Source organism: Acromyrmex echinatior, chromosome 2 (genome assembly GCF_024713525.1).
Source record: "Acromyrmex echinatior isolate Ae372 chromosome 2, ASM2471352v2, whole genome shotgun sequence".
Lineage (NCBI taxonomy): Eukaryota > Metazoa > Arthropoda > Insecta > Hymenoptera > Formicidae > Acromyrmex > Acromyrmex echinatior.
The window spans coordinates 22,294,528-22,321,282 of NC_141853.1; the positions used below are offsets into that span (position 1 = coordinate 22,294,528).

The window sequence follows — 26,755 nt, forward strand, 5'->3', positions numbered from 1 at the left end:
ATATTTAAAAAAGCAATATTTGTAATATTCGATTCTTTAATAAAAAATATAATTACATGCTAATCGTGTTACTATTGATCGTTCTAAAAAGTTTGTTTAAGTATTCACACAGATAGTAGCGGTTAAATTCCTTTGTATACTGAGTAGCGCAAAGTCATGACGGTTTGATATAATCGCAGAGAACGATTCAGTCAAATAATAATTTTTGCATTGTGAACATCAATGAATGCTAACGAAGATATATATAGAATATCTTGAAACAAAAAATGTATGCATCGTGATTTTATTAAAAACATAATTACATAAATGTGTAATAATATTATATTTTCAAAATCAAGGATTGTTTGTTAAATCAAAGAGAGAAATTGCTTTAATTGTTTGTTACGAAAAATAGCAAATATCATAGTTTTTTACGAAGAATCTATAGATCTCTTATAAAAAGTTAAAACTTTGATTCACGAAAGTTTGCGAGAATGGACATAAAGCTCTGTATACTACAATAGCAAAAAATGTTTCGTTTTCGACAAGAAATTTTCGTGCAGCTATACAGTGTTTTTATATTGCAAAGCTGATTGAAATTAAGTTATACAAAATAAACGTCAGTTGTGTGCAAATCGCTTTTTATTTTCAGTGAGAGAGTTCATAAAGAGAAATTCTCCAAAGCTTTGACAACTTGAAAATCCAAGGATAATTACAACAGCTCTGAGTAAAATAAAATTTTGTAAAAAGAAATCATGAAGCAAGATTTGAAACTTGATAGCATAACTGTGTATAAAAACTGTACATAAAAACTGTGCGATATTGAAGAGAAGCATTGTTATCAAAAAATATTTTTAGCTTTGTTTTAATAGAATTATATACATTATTCATTCATTATTTACGAATTTAATTCGCATTTTACGCATTATATACACAAACATAAAGAAGTTTTAGTTCTATAATAATATAGACCCGACAAAATTGTTTTAATCCAGAAATTAGACATTGGTATTTTTATATATGTACTTTGACGTTTTGAAACTGGATCAGATATTCAAATTGCTTCACAGACAATTTTTTTCTGTCGATAGAAAGTAACGTGAATTTTCAGTATTTTTAATCAATCAACTTGCATATTAACTTAAGCTTGTATTATCATTGAATTACTTTTTTCTCTTTTACATTAACTTGCATATTAAAAATCAGGTCATGAATGGCTTTATAAATGCCACAAAATTGAATTATTTTCCGTCAATAAAAAAAATTATGATAGAAAGATTTTAACACCGGATTCAATTAAAATACATATAAGAATTTCATAGTCTAATCTTCGAATCAAATATTAAATTTTATTTAGTGTAATCTATAAGAGGTATTAAATTATATAAAAAATTATACAAATGAAGTAAAATGTTTCATAAGTGCTACAATATAATCGAAAATAAAAAAATAAGTAACTTTTACATTCACTACTAACTACATTGAGATAATTATTTCTAATGAATGAGAAAAAAAATTCGGAAATAAAATAATAAATTGATGTATATTCTAAATCAACAATATCTTTCCATTTTATTTTATAGATTTAAATTATATGTTTATTAAATACCTCGTCAATGGCTATGGTATATGGCCCGATCCACACATGTCTTTGAGTGACTTTTGTTGGCTAAATATACGATTCGTTATCATCATATGTAATATAAGTCTGTACGTATCCGCGCCGCAAATGATAAATGTGATCCGTGCTTGGGGTAATGTGAGCCGAATGGTGGAGAATTTTGTCTCCGCGAATTCTAGCTTGATGACAGTGTTCAAATTGATCATTACTTCGTATCACGGGAAGAGTAAGTTCACTTCACGCAACAATGTGAATGTCGAATATATTTATTTTACTGTTCATGATATGTTAATACTATATTCACCTTATTTAAATACTTACTTAAATACAAAATGCCCAGATAATGTTCTATATATATATATATATATATATATACACGTGTGTGTGTGTGTGTGTGTGTGTGTGTGTGTGTGTGTGTGTATATACAAACATGTGCATATCTACATACATATATACGTACATATATTTTTTACTATATGTAATTATACATACATACAAAAAAATTATTTTTTTTCTTATAAAGTTCTGAAAATTGAAAAAAAATTTTTTTAGAATTTTTTAATACCGTATTTTCTTATATTGGTACAAATAAGAAAATACAGTACTAAAAAGTTGATACAAAATTCTGAAAAAATTTTTAGAGTTCTATCAAAAGAAAATAGATGATTTTTTATCTCTTGCAGTTTTTCTGTAAAGTTGATAGTATTTGAGTAAAAAATTATTGAAGACCAATATTCAGCGATTCAGTTTTTAGTGATTAATATTTTGTTAATTATTGCGAAAATTGCAAAATGGTAAAGAACTTTTCGACTTAATTTAGTCCGCTCTATCTACACAAAAGCGAATGGCCAAAACTTACGGGACACTCTGTATATAAAATATTGTGTAAGATTTGCCATATATATATATATATATAAGATATCTTATTTCAAACATAATGAGTCGAATATTTTGGAGAAATTAAAAAAAATAGAAAGTTTCAAATAAAAATTGTACGGCCTGAAGCGACACAAATATTGAAAAATTGTAAAAAATAAAAATATCAGATATAGCTTACTTCAAAAATCTTCTACATTGAACCTTTTTTTAAGATTTAAACATTAAAATTAATAATAAATAAATAAATAAAAGATAAGAATAAGAAATGTATAAAAATAAATTTTCAAGATATATAAGAACAGTCGACAGTTACTACAACTCAGTGTTATTTATGAAATGCAGTGTTATATATTAGCTTGTTAGCTGTATTTTGAAAGCTTTCAAGTTTACACGGTAAGTGAAATAATTTATCTTGTTTTCTGCAAAGTTCATATAAAGAATTTAATACATATACAGGATGCCTCAAACTGTTTGTCCGCTTGTCCGCAGGAAGACCGAACTAAACTTGGTCGATAAGTCTTCTACAATTTTGCAATTTTCGCAATAACGAGATATTAATTTCTAAAGATTGTCGAATAAGCGGGTAAATCGACGTATAAGATAATTCTAAGATATCTTTCTTTAAAAGATGTTTCTTAAAAAACTTTTAAAAATATCTTATGCGTCGATTTTAGACATTCTGCCTATTGGATAAGTAAAAAAATTGCAAAAGTTGCAAAATAGTAGAGAACTTTCTTAGAAATATGTATATATATATATATATATATATATATATATATATACATACACATTGTACATATATATATTAAATGTTTTAATTTTTTAATTTATGTATATACAACATATATGCATATTAGATCTCTATAATATAATCTTGGTTGGATAAATATATGCTTTTAGACAATAAAAAGTAAATTATTTATTTATATTATCTTTTAGTGTTATAACTGAATCTTTTAAATAACGCAGTATTTAAAAAAGCAACGTTTGTAATCGATTCTTTAATGAAAAATATGATGGTTATATGTTATTCATGTTACTATTGATCGTTCTAAAAAGAGTTTATACAAGTATTCACGCAGACAATAGTGGCTGAATTCTTTGTATACTGAGCAAGCGCAAAATCACGGCGGTTTAGTATAATCGCAGAGAGCGATTCAGTCAAACGATAATTTTTGCGCTGTGAACATCAATGAATACCAACGAAGGTAGAATATAACTTAACACAAAATAGTAAAAATGTGTGCACCGCGATGTTCTATTAAAAATATAATTATATAAACATAATTATTGTTAATATGCTTAATTTTTAATATTTTTAATAATCTTTTTAATCATGTCGCATTATCTTAATTTAATTTGCTTTTTTTTTATTTTATTCATATAAAAAAATATTTAAATAATTATATTCTATTCACCATTTGATATGTTACTTATTTTATGTATTTATCGAGAAAAAAGTAGAGTCACAAATATATATCTTCAAAATCAAGGTTTGTTTATTAAAGAAAAAGATCACTTCAATAATTTGTTTGTCAAAAATTGCAAAAAAAGCATCCTAATTTTTTGTGAGGAGTCTATAGATCTCTTATAGAAGGTTAAAACTTTGGTGGTCCACGAAAGTTTGCGGGAATGGAAATAAAACTTTGCACACTAACAAAAAACGTTTCGTTTTCGGGGAAAAGTTTGCATACAAATTTACAGTGTTTTTGAGTGGAAAAGTTGGATAAAACCAAATTACATGAAACAAATGATCAATTGCGCACAAATCGCTTTTCGTCTATGTTTCCAGTGAAAGAGTTTATACTAGAGAAAAATTCTCCAAAGTTTTAACAACTTGAATATTGAAGGATAATTACAGCAGCAATTTTTTGTGACGATAAAATTTTAAAAAGAAGAAATCTTGAAGAGAGATTTGAAGCTTAAACAGAACATAATTATATATAAAAATAGTGCTAATAGAAATAGAAATATTATGATTAAACATTTTTAGTTTTGTTTTAGTAAAATCATACATATTTATTCACTTTATTCATTATTTATTACTTTAATTCTCATTTTACGCTACATACACGAATCTAGAGAAGTGTTAGTTCTGTTCTGCATAATAATTTATATTAACAAATTGAATAAGATGTAAGTGAAGTGAAATCTTTTGAGTACTACAATACATTTTAAAAAATAACTTATAATTACTTCTACGTTCATTAATAACTACATTTACTAGATAATTACTTCTAACAAATGAGGAAAAAGTATTAGAGAGGGATTAAAATAATAAATTAATATATAAGTTAATATAATAAATAATATTAAGAATCTTTATTTTAGACTGCATATGAGAAAAATACCTGTTATGGTCGAAGCTAGATCTTCATTGCTTTAAATAATTCAATCTTGAATTACTAATATATACTATATATATAAGATATTAATAAATGTTTATTAACATCTTTATAATATGGTGCTTGATGATAGCATCAAATTATTAAATTGTTTGTCAATTTAATTCCCGATTACTAGAGTAGTTTTAATTGCGTTTATAGTCCGGAAAAACAATTCGACGCGCAGTTTTAAAAAGACAATAAGACTACTATATAGTATATATTAGTAATATATTCAAGATTGAATTATTTAAAACAATGAAGATCCAGCTTCGACCATAATAGGCATTTTTTAAGTATTGATTAATATAATAAGTCTAATTTAAGCGACTTTAAAAAAAATTTTATTTTGTAGATTTGAATTATATGTTTACTACAACTCGCCAATTTCTACGGTTATTTGGCGTATGGCCCGATCCACATATGCCTTTAAGTGACTTTCGTTGGCCAAGCATAAGACTCATTATCGTCATATGTAACATAAGTTTGTACATATTTGTGCCGCAAATGATAAATGTGATTCGTGTTTGGGGTAACATGACTCGAATGGTGGAATATTTTGTCTCTACGAATTCCAGCTTGATGGCAATGTGCAAATTGATGGTTACCTGGTATCATGGCAAAAGTAAGTTTATTTTACGTGACAATGTAAATGTCAGATAGATTTACATATTTTACCATTTGCGATATAAAATGTCAAAATAATGTATATCCTCCTTATTTAAATACAAAATATCCAGATAATGTTTTTTATATAAAAACTCCGATAGCATACATGTTCAAAATCCGAACATAAAAGACAGTTTATATTACGATGTTTGAAAGACAGTTATTTTTAATTTAATATCTAAGGGCGATTTCGACTATATTTTGATTAATTTACTCTTTCAAGTCATATATGTATTAACGTCTTTAAAAAATAATATATTTAGTAAATATTTAAGATAGGAATTTAAGATTTCTTACGTGATTTTGGACATGGTGTTAGAAATGTGCTGGTTTTAATAATTTATATGTATTCATATTGACGTTTATACTGGAAGAACTTCAGCAACTGATAGTGTCAATTATGACTGATTGGATGACTGCGACTAACTGGGAACGAAATATCATGCTGAAATCCGCGAGACATGGCAGAAACATATCCTTTAGATGTTGTGCAACCGTAATAGGGTTACTTATAATGTCATTTTATTTTTATATGATCAAATTCATTAAAATTATACACCTACCTTATCGGACCCTGATCTATCGAATGGATAATATCCAAAAGAGTCCGACTTACGAAATCACATATTGTATTCAATTTCTCGGCGGTATGTATTCACTTCTCGCTATCTACACGATCGACAGTTTTGTCTCAATACTTGTGCTGCACACATGCTCGCAGCTCACAAATCTGCGGATGACATTGAACAATCTAGTGAACGAAATAACTAACGATTCGATATCTTCTTCGAGAAAAGAGAGCTTTAAGAAAGGTTTAACTGCGATTGTTGTACGACATGAACATCTTATCAAGTATGTTAGAAAATTTCCAGTGCATTAATAATATTGAAGTATTTATATAAGCTTATTTGCTATCTAATTGTACATTCCTACAATTAGATAGCAAATTATTTTTAAGACAAATTTAAAAATAAATTTGAGCGTCCTTCCTTTATAAAAAGAAATATAGATATATAATATAATCACACCGGAAAAGTAGTTTTACTAAAATATCTAAAAATTTAGGTAGATACAGATTTGAAAATAATTTTATCAGGTCATCAAAATTAAATAATTATGTAGAACGTTACAAAATTTTTTATTTTTAAGCATTGCTCATCATGCTTAAGATTCCTACTTAATTATTTTAATAGTCTAAACAAAATTATATTTAAATCTCTATCTAGCTAAATTTTTAGATATATTAGTAAAAATAGTCTTTCTGTGTACAAAAATATTCGCTTACTTCTTTTTTCTTTTAAAATATATTGTATTTTTAAGAAGGAAAAATTACAGATTCATTATATTTAAGTACAAACATGATACAAAATATAAAATTAAATCATATAAATTCAAATAGATTCAAAATAAACATTCGAACTTAAAACTTTTTTATGATTTGTATTTGTTAAGAGCTCCTAAGTAATAAATCGTTAATGTATAACAAGTGAATAATACACCTACAAATTTTCAAGGAATGCAAAGACGATTGACAGCTGCTACAGTTCATTATTATTTATGAACATATTATTAGCCATTTTACAAATGTGTTTTATAGCTTTTCAAATTTTCACGGTATGTAAGATTACTTATATGTGTTTTTTCGCGGGTATTTTATAAAACGCTTAAATTAAATGAATATTAAATTTACTAATAATATCATTTTATTAAATAGATAACTCCGGTATATACGCCACACCTATCACAAACTTAATTTATTAAATATTATTTATTATGTTTAAAGTAATCGAACTATATCAATAAAAACTTCATACTGTTTATTACTATAAAAAAAATATTAGAAATCTGAAATATTTATTTTTCGTATTAAAAAATAAATTTTTTGGATGCTTGCATTTTTGCCGCATATCCCATAGGGATATATGGTTACTTATAAGGGAAGGGGGGAGGGTATGTACGATTCATAAAAAATTTACAAATAATGCATATAAATAAGACGTAAAATGACACAATATCTTATAAAATGCGTTTATACAATTTCATTAAGGAATAAGAACGATAAATATGTGTATGAAATAACAAATAATAATTACAATCTTCCTACATGTATTACAAGTGTTATGATATGAGGCATATATTTCATGTAATACGTTTATTGCATTTAGTAGCACTGAATTCAATCTGCGCACTTTTTGAATGCTGTGGGCATAAATCTCACCCGCTAAAAATGTCGTATAAAACAGGTGAGATATATAAAACAACAAACTAAACAAGGAATATGAAAGTAAAGCACTTGTATTTTGCTATACAACATGCTTTACTATTCCTTTATGTATCATGAAATAACCACTAAGTCTTTTACGTGCTCTACAATAATCATTTTATGTAGATTATAATTTATGATGACACTACTTATTATAGTGACAAATCGATTCAACTCAAAATAATTTCATTAATATTGACAGTAAGAAACTGAAATCACAACACAATACTAATATAACATAAAGGATAACAGAGAGAAAGCATAACAGAGTAGTTGCGGGAAAATTATCCCCATTCCTTCTATTTTTTCTTACTTCTGCAACGTAAATCCCAGCGCGGCATATTTACCGGAGTTACCCTAATATAGCGTAATATATTATGTTAGATCTGCATTGTGCATTTTTATCATTTGCAACTATTAAAATATTTATTATTTTCAGATGATAACAGATCATTTAAAAGTACCTATGATCAGAATAATTTTTCTCTCATTTTATATCACCTATATGATGACGCATTTGTATGCATATTGCTATTCAGCTGAAAAACTTATGGCAGAGGTAAAATTTATGCGTGTTAATTCAGTACTTTTAATACAATTATATATGTTAATTCATGTAAAAAAATATATAATTTCAGAGCACCAATATGGCGTACGGCATTTTTGAATGCAAGTGGTACAACCTATCATCGAAAGATGCAAGAGACTTAATGTTCATTGTATATCGATCTAAGATTCCTCTTAAATTGACAGCTGGAAAATTCGGCATCTTTTCAATAGAGATGTTTGGATTAGTAAGATATATTTATAGAGTATAGAATACATTGTTTCGTCTATTGTGGTTATGATGTGAATATATGTCTCAATTATATAAAAATGCGAATTTTTTTGTAATTATTAACTTGGATATCATTTTTATTCTTTTATTATTTGTTATATGTATATGTACATATATAATGTATATATATATATATACATATACATATATATATATATATATATATATGTAAATATATATGTATAGTATATTATGTAATAATAGAAAAATTATAAGAACAATGTGTAATTTATAACATATACGAAGATTTGTATTTTTATGCAAAATCTATATATACAGAGATTTTATTTCAAATGTAATGGATCAAGTATCTGGGAAAATAAGATGGATACAGAAAAATGTTTCAAATAAATGTTTCAAATAAATGTAGAACTATCTGAAGAGTAAATATTGGTAAAATTAATTGAAATTAATTTTCGAAAAAAATTTGCAACTTAAAACTTACTTGCTGTAGCAACATAGTTCTCGTAAAATTAAGTAAAAAGTTATTTGTAAATTTTTATTTTAAGCAGTAACTTTGAGATAAAGGTTTAAATGTCTATACTACTAACTAATACCATACGCGCGATTTAATTAGCGCGTATGGTATTAGTTGAAGAGCGCGCAGTGCGTTTACTAATGCTCACAAATAACTATGTTACATAAACATAAGCTGTAAAAAAAAATAAAATATATTTAAATTCTTATACCGCAGAATATATTATAGCTTAAAACAAAAATTCATAAATAACTCTTTTTATTTATTATAATAATAATTTTTCGAAAACTTTCTTGCTAAAGCATTTTGAGGCACGAATTTTAGAATATCTTGTAATGCATGCATGCGTGCGTGCGTGCGTGCGTGCGTGCGTGCGTGCGTGCGTACATATGTATATGAGTATATTTTTTATTGTACATACATGTTATGTATTATTCGTAGCATCTATCAGGAGATACGGTAGTGTCTCGGCGCTAAGCCAAGTGCAGCGACACTATCGTGGTCCTTTACGTGAAACCGTCATGATTACTTAAAATTGTATCTCTTAAAACATAAAACTATATTTATGTTCTGTATTCTGTTTAGGCTATCAAAACGGCAATGGGATACTTATCAACATTGCTAACAATCAGAGGTTAAAAAAAATGATACTAAGAGATAATAATAGCAAACGGATTTCTTACAACGGATTATGGCATCGATTTTTGAATAATAAAATAAACAGATTTGTATGCACTTGTAACTTTTGAATTAGAAAAATGCACATGCTCCAGTTTAATTATTATTTAAATATTAGTCCAGCTTTTCATCTAACATTATCCAACAATTTAATCATAAGATTTAAGAGAAAACATTCTAAAATTAAATATTGTAAAGAAAAAAACTTATCAATTTTATTGTATTGCAATAATATAAACTTCTATTAAGCAATTAAATAATTCTTATTTATCAAATATGATAGTTTAAGGTAATTAAAGCTTACATCAATAATTTAAACGAATTCACATTAAGGCATACTCTAAAAAAATTGGTGTGAATTTAATCACGCGGTATCTATATAATTCTTACCGTGCTGGTATTAATATTAACAACATGTCGTAAATTTCATTTTAATTTCACACGATAGTGTTGGTATAAACACCAGGGGTTTTAAATGTACACCATGCTGGCATTAATATTAATACCATAACATGGCAAGAATTACATAAATACCGCGTGGTATCATAAATCCACATTAACATTTTTAGAATATACTACTACATTAAATTTTAAACAATAACTATATATATTATATACTTTTTACTACTTGTTTAACTTGTTATTTGTTAATTGTTTCTTTAGCATATTTAATATTACAATTGTGTAAGAATATTTATATAAATAAATGTAATGCAAAATAAATTTAATAAAACGAGCAAAATAAAATGACAAATAAAATTTATTTGAACGTAAATAATAGAAATCTTTACGGAATGTTTCGTATTTCACTAAGACTCAGTTTCACAACTCACTTGATTAATTTTTAACCAAGATTTAACTTATTCATTATCTATTTTCAATTCTAGAATTGGAAAGAGATGAGAAACAAGTTGAACCTCGCTTAAAAGTCAATCGTGAATTGTGAAACTGAGCTTAAGTCATCATCAGCCGCATCATTAATTCATTAAAAAACTTCTACTTTTTAATTGCATTGGGAAACCTTTTAAGTTTTCTCAGTAAGTGAAACAATTTGTTTCGTTTTTACATACATTAATATAACAAAAAAAATGAATTAAATACTAATACTTTAATTTAATAATGATCTTTTCTTAATTAAATTAATAATAAAGTGACTTTTTAATTAATATGATGATATCATATTTAAAAAAACAATATTCATAACATTCGGCTATTATCAATAACATAATAATTATATGCTATTCATTTCATTATTGATTGGTATTCAAAAGGGTTTACCGAAGTACTCACAGATGGTAGCGGTTGAATCCTTTGTGTACTGAGCAAGCGCAAAATCATAATGGTTTGGTATAATCGTGAAGAGCGCTTCAGTCAAACGATAATTTTCGCGCCGTGAACATCAATGAATGTTAATAAAGGTAAAATGTTAAAGGAAAAAAAACAAACAAAAGTCTTAGCGATGTTCTATTAAAAACAACCACTTCGTACAATATATATGATATAATGCAATATATAGAAATTGAGTATTTAAGATCGCGCGTTAATAAAAAATTTGAACCTGGTTTGAATTCTATAAAACTTCCAAAAAAGTTAATTATTAATTCTTTGTGTGATAAACTAATAGAGAGAATATACATATTATTAAATAAATAATTTGTTTCTTATATAATATTACTACGTGCGTGGATAATTATTTAATTTTCAAAATTTTTCTAATCTTTTTTCCAGTTTTGTTGGTCCAGTTTATCATACATTTTATTTTCTTTTTATTTCATAATTAAAAAGTCTTCTTTTGAAGTAATTATAATCAATTTGTTTAATACAGTATTTAGTAAAAATTTATTTATGGATTTAATAAAAAAGTAAACATAAAAAATAAAAATTTATAACGTTTTTAAAATAAATAATTGTTTATTAAAGGTCAAAAATTTTATAATTATTGTATAATAATTTGTTGCAAGAAAATCTATAAACTATTTGTTGTGAAGATCTAGAATTATAAGGCTTTTTATAAAAAAATCTGAGAAAATAACAATGTTTAATCTAATTTAACTATGATGTTTATTCTAAAATTTGATTTTATTAGATTTAAATTATATATTTAATCCGATTCGCCAATGGCTATGGATCTTTGGTATATGGCCCGATCCACAGATCCCATTGAATGAATTTCGTCGACCAAGTATAAGATTCATTATTGTTATGTGTTCTGTGAGTTTATATGTATTCGGTCCTCAAATGATGAATGTAATTCGTGCTGCGGGTAGCGTGACTCGGATGGTAGAAAATTTCTCCTCTGCAAATTTCAGCATGTTGGCAGTGTGTAAATTGCTTGTAACTTGGTATCACGGCAAAAGTAAGTTTATTTCCCACAAGAATAATTATCGAACAGATTTATTTTTGCGATGTAAAATATCACAAAATTAAACAACATCTTTATTTAAGTATAAAATATTCGAATATGTTTTATATAGAAACCCACGCATATTCAAAATCAGAACATAAGTCGTGACTTTTGCTATGATGCCTAAAAAATTTCTTAATGATATCTTTAAAACGTCTTATGTTTTATTTTGAACAATGCTATCTGGGAATTTGTTTTGTTTTAATAATTGATGTACTTATTAATATTCAATCTGGAAGCACTTCAATCGCTGATAATATCGATTATGACCGATTGGATGACTTCGACGAAAGAGTGGGAACGAAATACTATGTTGAAGATTACGAGAAGTGGCAGAAATCTGTCCTTTAAATGTTGTGCGCTCGCAACTAGCTCAATTACATGTCATATTTCTCTTCAATTGCTGAGATTCTTCAAAACTATTCACCAGCCTGAACGAAATCTCGTTTATCGAATAGAAACGATTCAAAAGAGTCCAAACTACGAAATCACCTATTTTATCCAACTTTTCGGTGGAATGTATTCAGCTTTCGCTAATAGCATTATTGACAGCTTTATCTCGATGCTCATACTACAAGTGTGCGCGCAACTGATAAATCTGCGGACAATGCTGAATAATTTGGTAAATAAATTAGCCAACAAATCTATATCATCCATAACATTTAGAGAAGGCTTAGCTGCGATCGTCGTACGACATGATCATCTCATCAGGTATGTCTTAGAATCTCACATTACTTAACATTGCAATGAAATATCTATAATCATTCTATGATAAAAGATTATTAAAAAAAAAAATTTGAAAATAAGATTTAACATTCCTGATCTCATATTACATATAATAACAAATATTTGTATATGTATTGTATTATAAAAAGATATTTGTTGATCAATCTTTTTTTTTAATTTCTTGTGCCTTTAAGCAGCAAAAGAAAATTTAACACTACTAAATTTAAATAAACACAATAAAACATATGAAATTGAAGCTTAAATAATGATAAATTCAAGATAGAATAAAATTTTTTAAATATTTATACACATTAAAATTCGAGCAATAAATCATTAACATAACAAATGAGTAATGTTTTCAAGGACCGCAAAGACGATTGACAGCTGCTACAGCTCAGTGTTATTTGTACACGTGTTATCTACTACTTTTCAGATGTGTTTTATAACTTTTCAAGTTTTCACTGTAAGTGAAATCATTTATACACGTTTCTTTAAATAGAGGACATTGTTTTATTACATATTATTTCCAGATAATAACAAATAATATGAACGTGTCTATTATGAAAATGATTTTTCTCACATTATACTTCAACTTAGTGTTGTTCAGCTTGTATGCATATTGCTACTCAGCTGAAAAATTGATAACGGAGGTAAGACAACTACGCGGATTATGGATTAATACGTCCAGATCTTATGCAAACTAATAAATTATGAAATATGCAGTATATAAAAGCAACAATTTATTTTTACTTTTTATATAAAGTAAATATTTTATATAAAATAAAAGTTTCCAAGTTTCTCTATTTCCATAAAAGTTTTCACAATGAGAAATGAAAGAAAATTCTCGAAAAATTCATAATTAATTCACTATACAAAAAAAAATTCTGTGCGAAATTATGTAATTTTTAGAGCACTAGAATGGCATATGGCGTCTATGAATGCAAGTGGTACGATCTATCGTCGAAAGACGCAAAAAATTTAATGTTCATTGTACATCGATCTAGAATTCCTCTTAAATTGACGGCTGGAAAATTCGGAACCTTTTCGTTAGAAATGTTTGGAATAGTAAGATATATTTACGAGAAGAATATATACTCCTTTATCTATGTATACAATTTATCTTTATCTACATATTAATGAATATGTTTATATAGAAACATCCCTATTCATAATCTAAATTAGATTATTTTTTATTTTATTATATTGAAAACATTTTTGTATCAGATATATATAATATGTATGTATATATATATATATATATATATATATATATTAGGTGTTGGAATTAATTCGTAGCGTTTTTAATGAAAGAATGTTATTTATTTCACATGAGCATTAAAAAATACATTAATGAAAGTACTTCCCATCACTTGTAAAACGCTACGAATTAATTCCAACACCTAATATATATATATATAATATATATCTGATACAAAAATTTCATATATTTTATATTATATTATATATAAGTATACACAGTATATATTATAATATATATGTATTACATTTTATATATTATATATTTATAGATTATATATTTTATATTATATTATTATTATCTATTTCTATCCATTATAGGATTATGTAAAATTATATTTTACTTATAATTTTACTCTGTTTACAGGTTTTGAAAACATCAATGGGATACTTATCAGCGTTGCTAACAATGAGAGATTAAGGAAAACGATATTAAAGGAATGATAACAAAATTACTTTCATCACATTACATCAATTTTTAAGTAATGAAATGAAAACAGGCTATATCGATCTGTAATCACTTTCAAATTGGAAAAACATATTTTTGCACAATATGTCAAATTATTATTTGACTATTACTTGTTGAACTATTTATTTACTTCCATTTAAAAGATAAAAATTATTGGATTTATTGTATTGCAATAATACACCTATTAAGCAATTAAATAATAATACTTGCATATCAAATACAAAAGCAATTCATAATTCAGGTAGGAACTTACATCAATAATTTAAATAAACGTACGCCAAGGCATACTATCATATTAAATTTTAGTAAGTAACTGTATTCTATTTATTATTTTTAACATGTTATTCCTTAATGGTCTTTTAAATAAAACGTGTTAATATTATATTTATGTAATAAATAAATTTACATAAACATCTTTATGTAAATTTATTTTTTTAAGATATGTAATATCCTAATTTTTTATTATATATAATATGATTTTGAAGACTCACAAAATTTCAAATTATTAGACTTATATGAATACGCTAAATTAAAAAAGTCAGATATCAACTGACATAAAAAAATCTTACATTAAATCTTACTTAAAATATGAATCTTTAAAATAAGCGAATAATAAATCAGAAAGAGAAATACATAAATTTTCAAGAAATACGAAGATTGACGTTTTAGCGCAGTGTCATTTGTGTTAACCGGCTATTTTTTATTTAAATTGTGAAATTTTTCAAGTTTTTACGGTAAGTGAGTCAATTTTTTTCGTTTTCTATATAATTTATAAAACAAAAAATTAAATATTTATTAAATATTAAATATATTAAATATTAATTTTAAAATTTTCATACCTATGTGTATTTTATCGCATTAAAGTACCAATAAATGTTGCAATACAGTGAAATGTTATTAACAACTATCAGATTTTTAAAAAAAGTATATTTTCTGTTAACAAACTGTTGAATATAAACTGTATGTTAAATACGCGCTAACATCGTTATAAGTGCGTTCCGAATATTGTCATTAATGTTTATTATATTTTGATCTATCATCGATTAGTGATTGGAAAATCCAGCATTTATTTGTTAGAAATTTTTAGAATAAAAGGATATCAATGAAGAAAACAGTCTTCTATAAAACAAAGTATCTCTTTCTAAATTTGTACGCTGAACATTATATTTTATTTTTTGTTATACATCTAATGATATTATATATAATAATATTGTTATTAATGTCTATGTAAAAACAGCATAAGAATTTATTCTTTATTTGTATTTTACACAAATAAAGAAAACGTTAATAAGTCACTTATTTCCGGCACAGTAATAAATTAGAAAAAAAGTAATATTAAATTAATTGTCTATACCCAATTATTAATATTTTTCATATATTTTTTACACATTAATTAATATTGACGTATTTATATGTGTTATATTATCTGTGATATATCTTTTCGTACAAATACACATTTTTAAATAAATAACATGAATTATTTATTTAAAAAGTAATATCGTATCTTAACTTTTTAATTAATATGATGATATTGTATCTAAAAAAATAACATTTATGATATATTCGACTATTATCAATAATATAAGAATTACATGCTTGTTATTATTGACTGTTGACCCGAAAGGGTTTATAGAAGTACTCACAGATGGTAGCGGTTGAATCCTTTGTATACTGAGCAAGCGCAAAATCATGGTTTGGTATAATCGTGAAGAGCGATTCAGTCAAACGATAATTTTTGTGCCGTGAACATCAATGAATGTTAACAAAGGTAGAATGTTTTCAAAAAAGGCAAAAATGTTTGCATCGCGATATTCTATTAAAAGCAGAATTACATCATATAAAATACTTATGATATAATGTAATATATAAAAATCAAATTTTTTTATCATATGTATTAATAAAAACTTTACTTTGATTTGAATTTTATGAATCTTCTAAAAAAGTTAATTTTTGTTAAGTTACTGAATTATGTTATGTTTGTGTGAAATTAAAGAAAAGCTTATAGTATATAACCATGTAACTTCTTTCATATAGAATATTATTATATACATCGATAATTATATTTATAGTTAGTTTTCTTCATTTTCTTCATTTTCTTCTAGTTATGCTAGTTTATCATATACTTTATTTTTTGTTTTTATTTCACAAAACAATATTTCTTTTTTTAAGGTAACTGTATTCTATAAGTTATTTAATTACGTATTTAATTATGTATTAAATATTTATTTACAAATTTAGTAAAAAAGTAAATATTAATATTAATATTTTTGGAACAAATAATTATTTATTAAAGAAAAGAAATATTTGATTTATGATTGTAATACTTTATTGCAAAAATTCGCAAAAAAGCATCATAAATTCTTCACAAAGTCTACAGATTTTCCATAAAATTTTATATTCCACGAATGTTTGCGTGAACGGAGAAATAAAATTTTATATGCTGATTTGTTTTCGACATGTAGAATTACAGTGATTTTGAATCATATAATAAACAATTAGCTGTGCATAAATCATCCATTTCTCTCTAGTATGTATAACAAAGAAAAGAGGTAACTCTTTAAAAATCGAAATGTAATAAAAGCAGCAACTATTTATTGTAATAATAATATAAAATTTTGTGCAAAGCGATCTTGTAAAGATAAATTTATGAAGCAAATATAACTGTGCACATAAAAATAGTGTAATGTTAAAAAAACATTATTAAAAAATTTTAATTTTGTTTTAATAGAATCACTTTACATTAGTCACTATAATTAAATCATTTACAATATTATTTATTTTATTATTTACTGCTATTTTATTATTTAATATGTGTTATTATGTGCAATAGAATGGTGTCTGCTAAAATCTATAGATATGACAAATTCTATAAAAAGTAATATAAATAATATAAAAGAAGTTGTAATAATATAAAAGTGTATTCTCCTACGCTACAATTACGGAAAATATAAAAATTTAAATAGCTTCTAAATTCACTAATAAGAATAATTACTTGTAGTGAAAAAAATGTTAGAAAATATTGTAACAAATCGATATCTAATTTAAAGTTAAGCAATGATATTTCTTTTAAAATTTTATTTATTAGATTTGAATTACGTGTTTACCCTGACTCGCCAATGGTTATGGATATTTGGCATATGGCCCGATCCACATATCCCTTTAAGTGAATTTCGCCGGCCAAGTATAAGATTCATTATTGTTACGTGTACTGTGAGCTTTTACGTATCAGGTCCTCAGATAATGAATGTGCTTCGTGCTTGGGGTAACTTGTCTCGGATACTGGAAAATTTTGTCTCGGCGACTTTTAGCTTAATGGGAGTGAGCAAATTGATTGTTACCTGGTATCATGGCGAAAGTAAGTTTATTTTTTACAAATATATTGTATATTGTTATAAATATCAGATGGATTTATTTTTATCGTTTATGATAAATGTTGAATTATTCTTATTTAAGCACAAAATGCTCGGACTGTTCGATAATCTTCGTATAAAGAAATGCTTGCATCTGTAATTTATACTTATATTAATATATTGTATTAATTTAGAAGCACTTCGGCCGCTGATGGCATCTATCATGACCGATTGGATAACTTCTACGAGTGATTGGGAACGAAATACTATGTTAAAGATTTCAAGACGTGGCAGAAGTTTATCCTTTAGATGTTGTTTGTCCGCGACGTGCTTGATTACATTTTACCTTTCTTTGCATTTACTGAAATTCTTTAAAACTATAAACCAGCCTCAACGGAACCTCGTCTATCGATTAGGAAATCTTCAAAGCAGTCCATTCTACGAAATCACCTATTTTATTCAACTATCTGGAGGAGCATATTCAATTCTCGCTAATTACACCATTGACAGCTTTGTTTCGATGCTCGTACTACAAGTGTGCGCGCAACTGATAAATCTACGGACAACGTTGAACAATCTGATCAATGAATTAATCAGCAAATCTATATCTTCCTCGAGATTTAGAGAAGGTTTAGCTGCAATCGCTGTACGACATAATCATCTCATCAGGTACGTCAAAAAATATCCAGCGCGCGCATGATATTTCCATTATTTAATATTACGAATTTATAATCATTCCTTAATAAGAGATCATTTTTGAGAAAAAAAATTTAAAAATAATGTCTAACACTTATCGTTCTCATATTATACAAGAAAAATATTCACAAGATATTAATAAAAAGATTTATTAATCAATCTTTTTTTGAAAATATATTCTGCTTTTAAGGACTAACAAGAAAAAAATTGGACTATTAGATTTAAAAATAAACAAAATCGATTTAAAAAATAATAAATGATTATAACAATGATAAACAATAAAAAATATTACATTAAATTATAAATTAGGATAGATTCAAGATATAAATTCAACATATAAATAATAATAAAAAAAATCAAGTTAAATCTTTTTAAAGATTTGTATACATTGAGATCCAAGTTATAAATCGTTAACATTAATAAGTGAGTACAAATTTTCAAGGAATGCGAAGATCATCGACGGCTGCTACAGCCCAGTGTTATTTATGCATGTGTTAGCTGCTACTTTTCAGATATGTGTCATAACTTTTCAAGTTTTCACAGTAAGTAAGATCACTTATACATATATATATATGTTTCTTCTTGCGTTTTTTCGAAAACAAAATCAAAGAACTAAATGTAAATTAAATTCATTAATCCCTACAAATGCAGAATACAATATTTATGTAATTATATACAGGATGTCTCAAAATTTATGACTCAAAATATTGCAGCAAGAAAATTTTCGAAAAATCAAATAAAGAAGTTATTTATAAATTTTTATTTTAAGCAATAATTTCTGAGATATAACGGTTTAAATACAGCCACAATTAGATTACATAGATTACATAGTCACCTATGAGTATTAGTGAGCGTGCTGAAATTAGCATTCATTAGCGCTCATTAAACTACCGCACACGCAACTTAAGAACACCCTTAAATAGGTGACCGTCTAAAGCCATATCTAAACTGTTATTATCTCAAAAATTATTGTTTAAAATAAAAATTTTTTAATAATATTTTTACTAAAATTTCCAGGAATTTTGTTACTATAATATTTTAAATTTTGGAAGACTGTGTAATTGCTATATAATTATACAACTATTACATAACGTTATATAATTGTTGTATTCCCTATTTTTGCTGGAAATAATATTTTATTATATAACATAATATATTGTGTTCACAACACAATATATTATATTAGATTTGCATTGCTTTATTACATACAACAATTAAAATGTAATATTTCCAGATAATAACAGATAATATGAAAGTGCCTGTTATTAAAATGACTTTTCTATTATTTTACTTTGTTGTTCTATTGACAAATATGTATGCATACTGCTACTCAGCTGAAAGACTGATGACGGAGGTGAGATAATTAGGTGAATTAATGCGACCGAATCGTGTGTTCGGGAGAATTAATAAATTATCAAATATACACTACATAAAAGGCAAAAATTTACTTTCACTTTTTAAATAAAGTAAAAATTTTATATACTGTGAAAGTTTTTGAGTTTAATTGTATGAAACTGTTCGTAATGAAAAATGAAAAAGTTCTTAAAACATTCATGATCAATTCACTGTACGAAAAAAAAACCCGTGTGAAACTTTGTGATTTTCAGAGCACCAAAATGACATACGGCGTATATGAATGCAAGTGGTATGACATACCACCGAAAGACGCAAAAGACTTAATGTTCATTGTATATCGATCTAGGATTCCCCTTAGACTGACGATTGGAAAATTCGGAATATTTTCGTTAGAAATGTTCGGAACAGTAAGATATATTTAGAAGAAGAAAATATATTTTTTTTTGTACTTGCCTATATTAATTTGTGTGTGTTCTATAGAAACACTCCTTTCTATTATTATTAAATCAAATTAAATTATTTTTTATTATTCTGTTTTATTTTTATATTATACATTTTTATATATTTCATATATTACATACGTTTACAGCATACATCGTAATTAAATAAAATCATTTATTTTATCTGTATTTTATATTCTGTTTAGGTTCTGAAAACATCAATGGGATACTTATCGGCATTGTTAGCAGTAAAAGATTAAAGAAAATGATACTAAAGAGATAATAACGAATCAATTTCGTCACTATGACATCAATTTTTTTATAACGAAATGAACAGGTTTATATGCACTGCCTGCAACACTTTTCGAATTGAAAAAATACACATTTTTGCGCAACATGTCAAACTATTATTCGACTATTAATTGTCGAACTATTTACTTCCTTCATTTAAAAGACAAAAATTATTAATTTTATAATATTACAATAATACATACTTCTATTAAACAATTAAATAATTATTCTTGATCATCGAACACATTAGCAATACCTATATAACTAAAACTCACATATTTTGTCAACCAACTGCAATAAATTTTTATTTAAATCGATTCGCAAGTATCGTTAAGTGTTCAATACGAAGTAGCAACTTACTCTGGCTTGACTTTAGGGTCTTTTACGGAGGGTAGATCACTTTCTGCATCGGAGCATGCGTGATCTTTAGGGAAGGGATAGAAAAAAGTCGATCATAAAAATGTTTCAGTCGTTGCATCGTTGACATCCGTATAAGTATCGATGGATGCTGATCGAGGTATGAGTGGATAGAGATGTACATGTGCTCGCGTGAATTGTAGATAATAAAACTGTTATCTAGATATCTTTCTATCTAAATTCACAAGAGAATTAGAGAAGAGAATACAAAACCGTTTAAAAAACTTGTTATACGTATATTTGTGAAATATGGTGCGCTGCTAATTACTGAGTGTTTAAAATAATTAAGAAATATTCCAAGTAGAACAAGTAGATCGCGATAACATCATTTTGACGTTAAGATGAATCGTGACTGATCGAAAAGTGACTTTTAATAATCATTTTAGAACCATTTTGACGCCATTTTGATGTCATGATGCCTTTACGTTCTGCTTGGAATATATCCTTTTTTGTAATTGTATATTTTGGAAGCAAAATTATTTTATAAATCGTGTCGATGTCTTCCCGATATATACTATCAATTAAGATTGACAGTATCGAATAATGATCGAATTTCTTCCTTCGTTGATTTTTGAAGCAAAATTTGATCTGTATAGACTTGAATTTCGCGATCGGATGGAATCGATTCAATTTGAGCCTCGTCGGCATCTGGCCTGATCCGTTACAAAATCCTAAACAAAACAGCGGACTCTCTCGATGTCGCTTTATGATAGCCAGTTTCTTCATGCTAGGCTTTATGTGTATACCGCAATCGGCAAATTTGGTATTCATTTGGGGTAACGCGGATATGATGACGGAAAACCTGGCGACCGCTAATATTCCAGTTGCGAATTCTTTCATGAAAGCAATCACCATCTGGCGTAAAAGGAAAGGTACGAAGAACAAAGAACGTAAAAGAAAAGGTATAAAGAACAAAGAAATAGCAAGAAAATTAACTTTTTGAACAATAGAATTATCTTTTATAACTTTAATATTTTAATTTTTATGAATACTAATCAGCTATTTAACAATTACATCTAATTTAATATGTTTGAAACAGCGACATAATGACAGTAACAAAAATGATATATTATTATTTTTCTCTTATCTATATATTCTTAATTATCTTTTGTAATCGTTTCATACAACAATTTCGTTTCGGCATTTCGCGCGGTTATTATGTTTAATAAAGACATAATTTGACAAAATGCTAAATTGTCAGCGTAATATCTATCCAAGCAAAACAAATCATGATAACGTCAAAATGATATTAAAATAAATCGGAAATGATTGAAAAATGATTTTTAATAGTCATTTTGATATCATAATAACTTGTTGTACTGCTTGAGTAGTGATAAAATTATAAAATAGATCTGTTTAAAAATGTTCATTAAAAAATACAAAAAGGCAATATTTATTTAAAGTTTTGAAGCTGTTGGTCAACTTCTTTTACCAAGATTGGCATACGCCAAAAACGTTTGAAGAAAGAACAATTATGCTGAAAAATGCCAAACTTGTAAGAAAGATATCGATATGGTGCACAATACTAACACAGACCATGGTAACCATTTATATCGTTCTAAGGATCTCGACGATCATCAGATTTTCATCTAGTGATCCGGCTCGTCCCATGCTTTATACGGCTTATTTTCCTTTCGATATTACTAGAAGTCCGATTTTTGAACTGATTTGCGTATGTCAAATGCTATCTGCTTATAGCGCAACGGTTTCTTATACTGGTAGCGACAGTTTCATTTCCATGCTAATACTCCACGTCTGCGGCCAATTCGAAAATTTGCGTGAGAGGCTCAAAAATCTCGTTAACGATCCGAACGGAGTAAAAACGTCTCAAGAGTTCAAGAGTGAACTGAGACAAATTGTAATGAGACATGAACATTTAAACTGGTTTGTATGATTCATGGAAAGAAAAACTTTTATCTATTTTATGCTAAAGAACGCAGAATTATCTCGTATGAAATAAGTTTATGTATAAAAATACATTTCTTTATATCACGGCACAGTAGATAATTGTTTAATATTAAAATTATTAGGGCAGTCAAATAAAATGTAGTGGATAAAAAATTCAGATATTGAAATGAAGTAATGTGTTAACAATTGTGAAATTAGACGAGGCTTGTGAAATTCTTTACGCTTATACGATCGAAACAGACAGTCTCGATCCATTCGACGGAAATTTCTTTATCAGTGCTCGTTTTTGTAAACTTCTAATAACAGTTCGGTATCATTATGTTGTTGTTGCACAGCTTTTTCACTATGTATAATATCTGCGCAATGACAATATAAAGACCGACACCGCCGTTAAAAATTAAAGACTCAGGATACAGGTCTCCAAAGATGTGGAAATCGCATAGGGATTACAGTTGCCGGTGAGAAATACTGAAGTACCCGGGTTACAACCCAAACTTATCGCCATGCGATTTCCACATCTCTGGAGACTCGAAGAAAAATCTGAAAAGCAGGAAATTTCCGTTGGATGTAACAGTGTAGAAGACTGTTTGTAAGGACGAGTTGGTAACGGACAATTCTAAGAGTTTTATGAACAGGGCATCCATCGTCTGGTTTCACAATGCAAGAATTGTCTTGCTAGTCACGATGATTATTAACATGTTAGCAGATATCATTGTCTAAATTTTACGTCCGTTTTATTTTGCTGCTCTAATAAGTCAATTATTTAAATCATTAATAAATTTTTTCAAATTTTTTTTCTCCGTTTACATAATTATATAAAATACACATAATAAATTTTCAAGTTCAATTTTTTAAAATCAATTCAATATGATGAAATTCAACTTAAAAAATAATGATCTGCTATGTCATTGTGTTCGAATAAAGAACATTTGCTAATAAAAGATTTATAATATTTTGTTTAATGTAATATAATCTATATAACAAGAAATGTTTATGCAAACGTAATTTGCAAAATATATTTAGCGTGTCATAATTCAATATAAATCGATAAAAATGAAAATACTAATCATATGTGTCAAGGTTTGCAAAAACACTCGAGGATTCCTTCAACATGATGATGCTAATACAGATACTTTTTTGTACTGTTCAACTATGCTTTCAAGGGTTCCAGGTTTTTACGGTGAGTGGCTCGGAAAATAGCATTTTATATATTAAATATTGTTTACACATTTATTTTCTTTCTAATCAATTAAAAATGTAATATTAACATTTTATTAACATTACGTTTGTTTGTGTCACGTTGCTGCGCACAAATTTTTCCAATTAATTCAGAAAATATGAAAATGTAAGTAATAAAAATCAGAAACATTTTAGATATTAATAAAGGAAGAAGAAAATGAATCAATGACCTTCCAATTGATTTTTCTAATCAGTTTCGTAGGATTTATTCTAGTTCACTTGTATATTTATTGTTACGTCGGTGAAATGCTGCTTGTTCAAGTAAGATGTATAAATATATGCATGTATAATGTGCTTTCATGGGTATTTTCTTCAGAAGTGCTAAAAGGTTTGCAGGTTATTGCCGTGTCGTAATTCATTGCTAACGTTATTAAAGACATTAGCATTGAATATTACAACACAACGATAACTCTGCAAACTCTGACCTTTGAATGCACGAGTATATTACATATCACTTTTTCATTTCTTTACACAACATATCAACAAACAAATTGAGATTATTTATCATTATTTTGACGTTATTTTGACATTAAAGACGCTAAAAATATATTAAAATAATGATAAATAACGTGAGTTTGTTTGCTGGAATAGTAAAATAAGAATTTATTGCAAATATTAAACATACATATACAATATATGTACGTTATATTTTAATTTGTAAAACGATAAAAAAAATCAAAACTAATTGATTTTTCGGTTAATAAATTCCTTATTTATGATTTATTAATCAAAAAATGAATATTAGCTTTCATCGTCTTATAAATTAAAGTATAATTGTTTGAAAGAATATAATATATTACATTTTTTCATCGACTAATAAATTGAGAAGAAATATATTTGCCGTAGAAAATAATAATCGTACATTAAAATTATTGTATAAATTTAGATTAATTATTGAATATTAATTAATGACATTTAAGAGTACTGAGATAGGATTCTCTGCGTACGAATCGAACTGGTTTAATGTGCCAGGAAAGGAAGCCAGAAATCTTCTATTTATCATACATAGATCAACAGCACCTCTTTGCTTAACTGCTGGGAAATTCAGCACATTTTCTTTACAGATGTTCAGTAAGGTAAAAGTATTGTATAAATAATTACACCGTGAGTTATTTTATTCAATATGTCATCTGCAATCATAGAAAAACGATTTGTGATTAATTCATAAATTAATAGATTTATTAATTGATTGATGAATTAATCAATTAATAAATCTATTAATTTATAAGTCAATGAATCAATTTATGAATTAATCAATAAATGAATCAATTTATGATAAATCAATCAATCAATCAATCAATCGATCAATCGATTCACCCATTCATTCATAAATCAATCACGATATTTTCTTGATATTATCGATTACAAACAAAGGATTAATTGAGCAATCATTGAACTGATTGATTTATTAATCAATAGAGTGATTGATTCATTGATTCTATGGATTAGTTATTGCATGAATATAATGTAAGTATGTTGAACTTTCTGTTAAATGTTATTTTATTTCAGATTGTGAGAACTTCACTCGGTTATCTCTCAGTATTGCTTACGGTAACCGAACGGAAAGAATAATTCATAACTAAATTTGCTATAATTATGATAATAATTGTTGTACAGTTGTACTATTATCTTTAAATAAAAGAATCAAGACGACACTAAGAATACAATATTTAGCTTCTATTTTTAATATGCAACAAATTGTCTGCAACATATTTTATAAGTGTGTTTAAAATGGACAGAAGTTTTTTTAGATTTTAAAATAAGACTTAAACAAATCAAGAATTTTAAAAAGCTGATTACGAAACTATTAAATAAGTAGATATTATTGATCCTTATCAAACTGATATGATACAATGTTTAACATTTTAATTAACGAAATCAATTATCGCTCACAGTAATTCATTCAATTATTTCACGCGCTTGTAAATATAAAACAAGATAAACAAAAATGTATTTAAAAAATTATATTTTTTTTTGTTACTTCAAATATTAGATGGCAAAAATAGAAAAACATGCAATACTAAAAAACACTAAACTGAAACATTCGTCATCACTTTCGTATCAATATCTTCGATATTCATCAGAGTATCGATCGGGATATCGGTTATATAATTTTCTCCTTGAGGCAAAAATGTAAAAAGTGAAAATTTTTGTTATTCAAAGTTAACGGAAACATTTTTCACTTTTTACGTTTTCGCTTTAAAAGAAAAGTTATACGAGTTAGTATCTTGACGTCTATGATTTTTGCTCTAATCATCAAAAGGTTTAGAGTATATTGGACGTACCAAGTATACAAAATTTTTCGTATATCTTTTATTCTGATATGTCTTTTATTAACAAATGAATACTTCTTCAGAAAAAAGGAAGATAAATTTTTGTGAAAATGTAATAACAAAATATGTATATATATATA

At 26.4% G+C, this 26,755-nt stretch overlaps 4 protein-coding genes across 10 annotated transcripts; all 4 read left to right on the top strand.

Annotated features, from left to right (window-relative positions):
- The first annotated feature begins 3,596 nt into the window (after nt 1-3,596).
- On the top strand, nt 3,597-10,393 carry LOC105150961 (odorant receptor 13a-like). Its single transcript, XM_087402685.1, has 7 exons — nt 3,597-3,687; nt 5,219-5,488; nt 5,907-6,384; nt 7,047-7,146; nt 8,235-8,354; nt 8,434-8,589; nt 9,697-10,393. The coding sequence occupies exons 1-7, from the start codon at nt 3,672-3,674 to the stop codon at nt 9,748-9,750; spliced, it is 1,194 nt and encodes a 397-aa protein (XP_087258811.1). The 5' UTR covers nt 3,597-3,671; the 3' UTR covers nt 9,751-10,393.
- Nucleotides 10,394-11,139: 746 nt separating this feature from the next.
- LOC147910644 (uncharacterized) lies at nt 11,140-14,754 on the top strand. 2 transcript variants are annotated; one of them, XM_087402688.1, is made up of 7 exons: nt 11,148-11,207; nt 11,876-12,145; nt 12,433-12,904; nt 13,283-13,382; nt 13,450-13,569; nt 13,829-13,984; nt 14,544-14,754. In XM_087402688.1, exons 1-7 carry the CDS (start codon nt 11,192-11,194, stop codon nt 14,595-14,597), a joined length of 1,188 nt encoding a protein of 395 aa, XP_087258814.1. In that variant the 5' UTR covers nt 11,148-11,191; the 3' UTR covers nt 14,598-14,754. The 2 variants fall into 2 exon arrangements, with proteins under 2 accessions (XP_087258815.1, XP_087258814.1); XM_087402689.1 differs by lacking the exon at nt 13,829-13,984 and having other exon boundaries at nt 11,140-11,207.
- Nucleotides 14,755-16,364: 1,610 nt separating this feature from the next.
- LOC147910645 (odorant receptor 13a-like) lies at nt 16,365-20,884 on the top strand. Of its 6 annotated transcripts, none has more exons than XM_087402683.1 (7): nt 16,365-16,413; nt 17,731-18,000; nt 18,190-18,664; nt 19,134-19,233; nt 19,926-20,045; nt 20,299-20,454; nt 20,694-20,884. In XM_087402683.1, exons 1-7 carry the CDS (start codon nt 16,398-16,400, stop codon nt 20,745-20,747), a joined length of 1,191 nt encoding a protein of 396 aa, XP_087258809.1. In that variant the 5' UTR covers nt 16,365-16,397; the 3' UTR covers nt 20,748-20,884. The 6 variants fall into 6 exon arrangements, with proteins under 6 accessions (XP_087258809.1, XP_087258805.1, XP_087258808.1 ...); XM_087402679.1 differs by having other exon boundaries at nt 16,368-16,413; nt 19,116-19,233; XM_087402682.1 differs by having other exon boundaries at nt 16,383-16,413; nt 17,875-18,000; nt 19,116-19,233.
- A 329-nt stretch (nt 20,885-21,213) lies between these two features.
- On the top strand, nt 21,214-26,011 carry LOC105151004 (odorant receptor 13a-like). Its single transcript, XM_087402684.1, has 7 exons — nt 21,214-21,295; nt 21,792-22,067; nt 22,599-23,079; nt 24,184-24,283; nt 24,478-24,603; nt 25,263-25,418; nt 25,852-26,011. Exons 1-7 carry the CDS (start codon nt 21,280-21,282, stop codon nt 25,912-25,914), a joined length of 1,218 nt encoding a protein of 405 aa, XP_087258810.1. The 5' UTR covers nt 21,214-21,279; the 3' UTR covers nt 25,915-26,011.
- The last annotated feature ends 744 nt before the right edge of the window (nt 26,012-26,755 follow it).

What these genes read in the sequence shown, in the direction of transcription:
- LOC105151004 (XM_087402684.1), top strand. An exon ending in AAGGGTTCCAGGTTTTTACG is followed by an intron (nt 24,284 to 24,477) that starts GTGAGTGGCTCG and finishes GAAACATTTTAG; the next exon opens with ATATTAATAAAGGAAGAAGA. An exon ending in GTGAAATGCTGCTTGTTCAA is followed by an intron (nt 24,604 to 25,262) that starts GTAAGATGTATA and finishes ATGACATTTAAG; the next exon opens with AGTACTGAGATAGGATTCTC.
- LOC147910644 (XM_087402688.1), top strand. An exon ending in CGACATGATCATCTCATCAG is followed by an intron (nt 12,905 to 13,282) that starts GTATGTCTTAGA and finishes AATGTTTTCAAG; the next exon opens with GACCGCAAAGACGATTGACA. An exon ending in CTGAAAAATTGATAACGGAG is followed by an intron (nt 13,570 to 13,828) that starts GTAAGACAACTA and finishes TGTAATTTTTAG; the next exon opens with AGCACTAGAATGGCATATGG.
- LOC105150961 (XM_087402685.1), top strand. An exon ending in CGACATGAACATCTTATCAA is followed by an intron (nt 6,385 to 7,046) that starts GTATGTTAGAAA and finishes CAAATTTTCAAG; the next exon opens with GAATGCAAAGACGATTGACA. An exon ending in TAGCTTTTCAAATTTTCACG is followed by an intron (nt 7,147 to 8,234) that starts GTATGTAAGATT and finishes TATTATTTTCAG; the next exon opens with ATGATAACAGATCATTTAAA.
- LOC147910645 (XM_087402678.1), top strand. Translation starts at nt 17,700, where the DNA reads ATGATATTTCTTTTAAAATTTTATTTATTAGATTTGAATTACGTGTTT. An exon ending in TACCTGGTATCATGGCGAAA is followed by an intron (nt 18,001 to 18,189) that starts GTAAGTTTATTT and finishes GTATTAATTTAG; the next exon opens with AAGCACTTCGGCCGCTGATG. An exon ending in TAACTTTTCAAGTTTTCACA is followed by an intron (nt 19,234 to 19,925) that starts GTAAGTAAGATC and finishes TAATATTTCCAG; the next exon opens with ATAATAACAGATAATATGAA.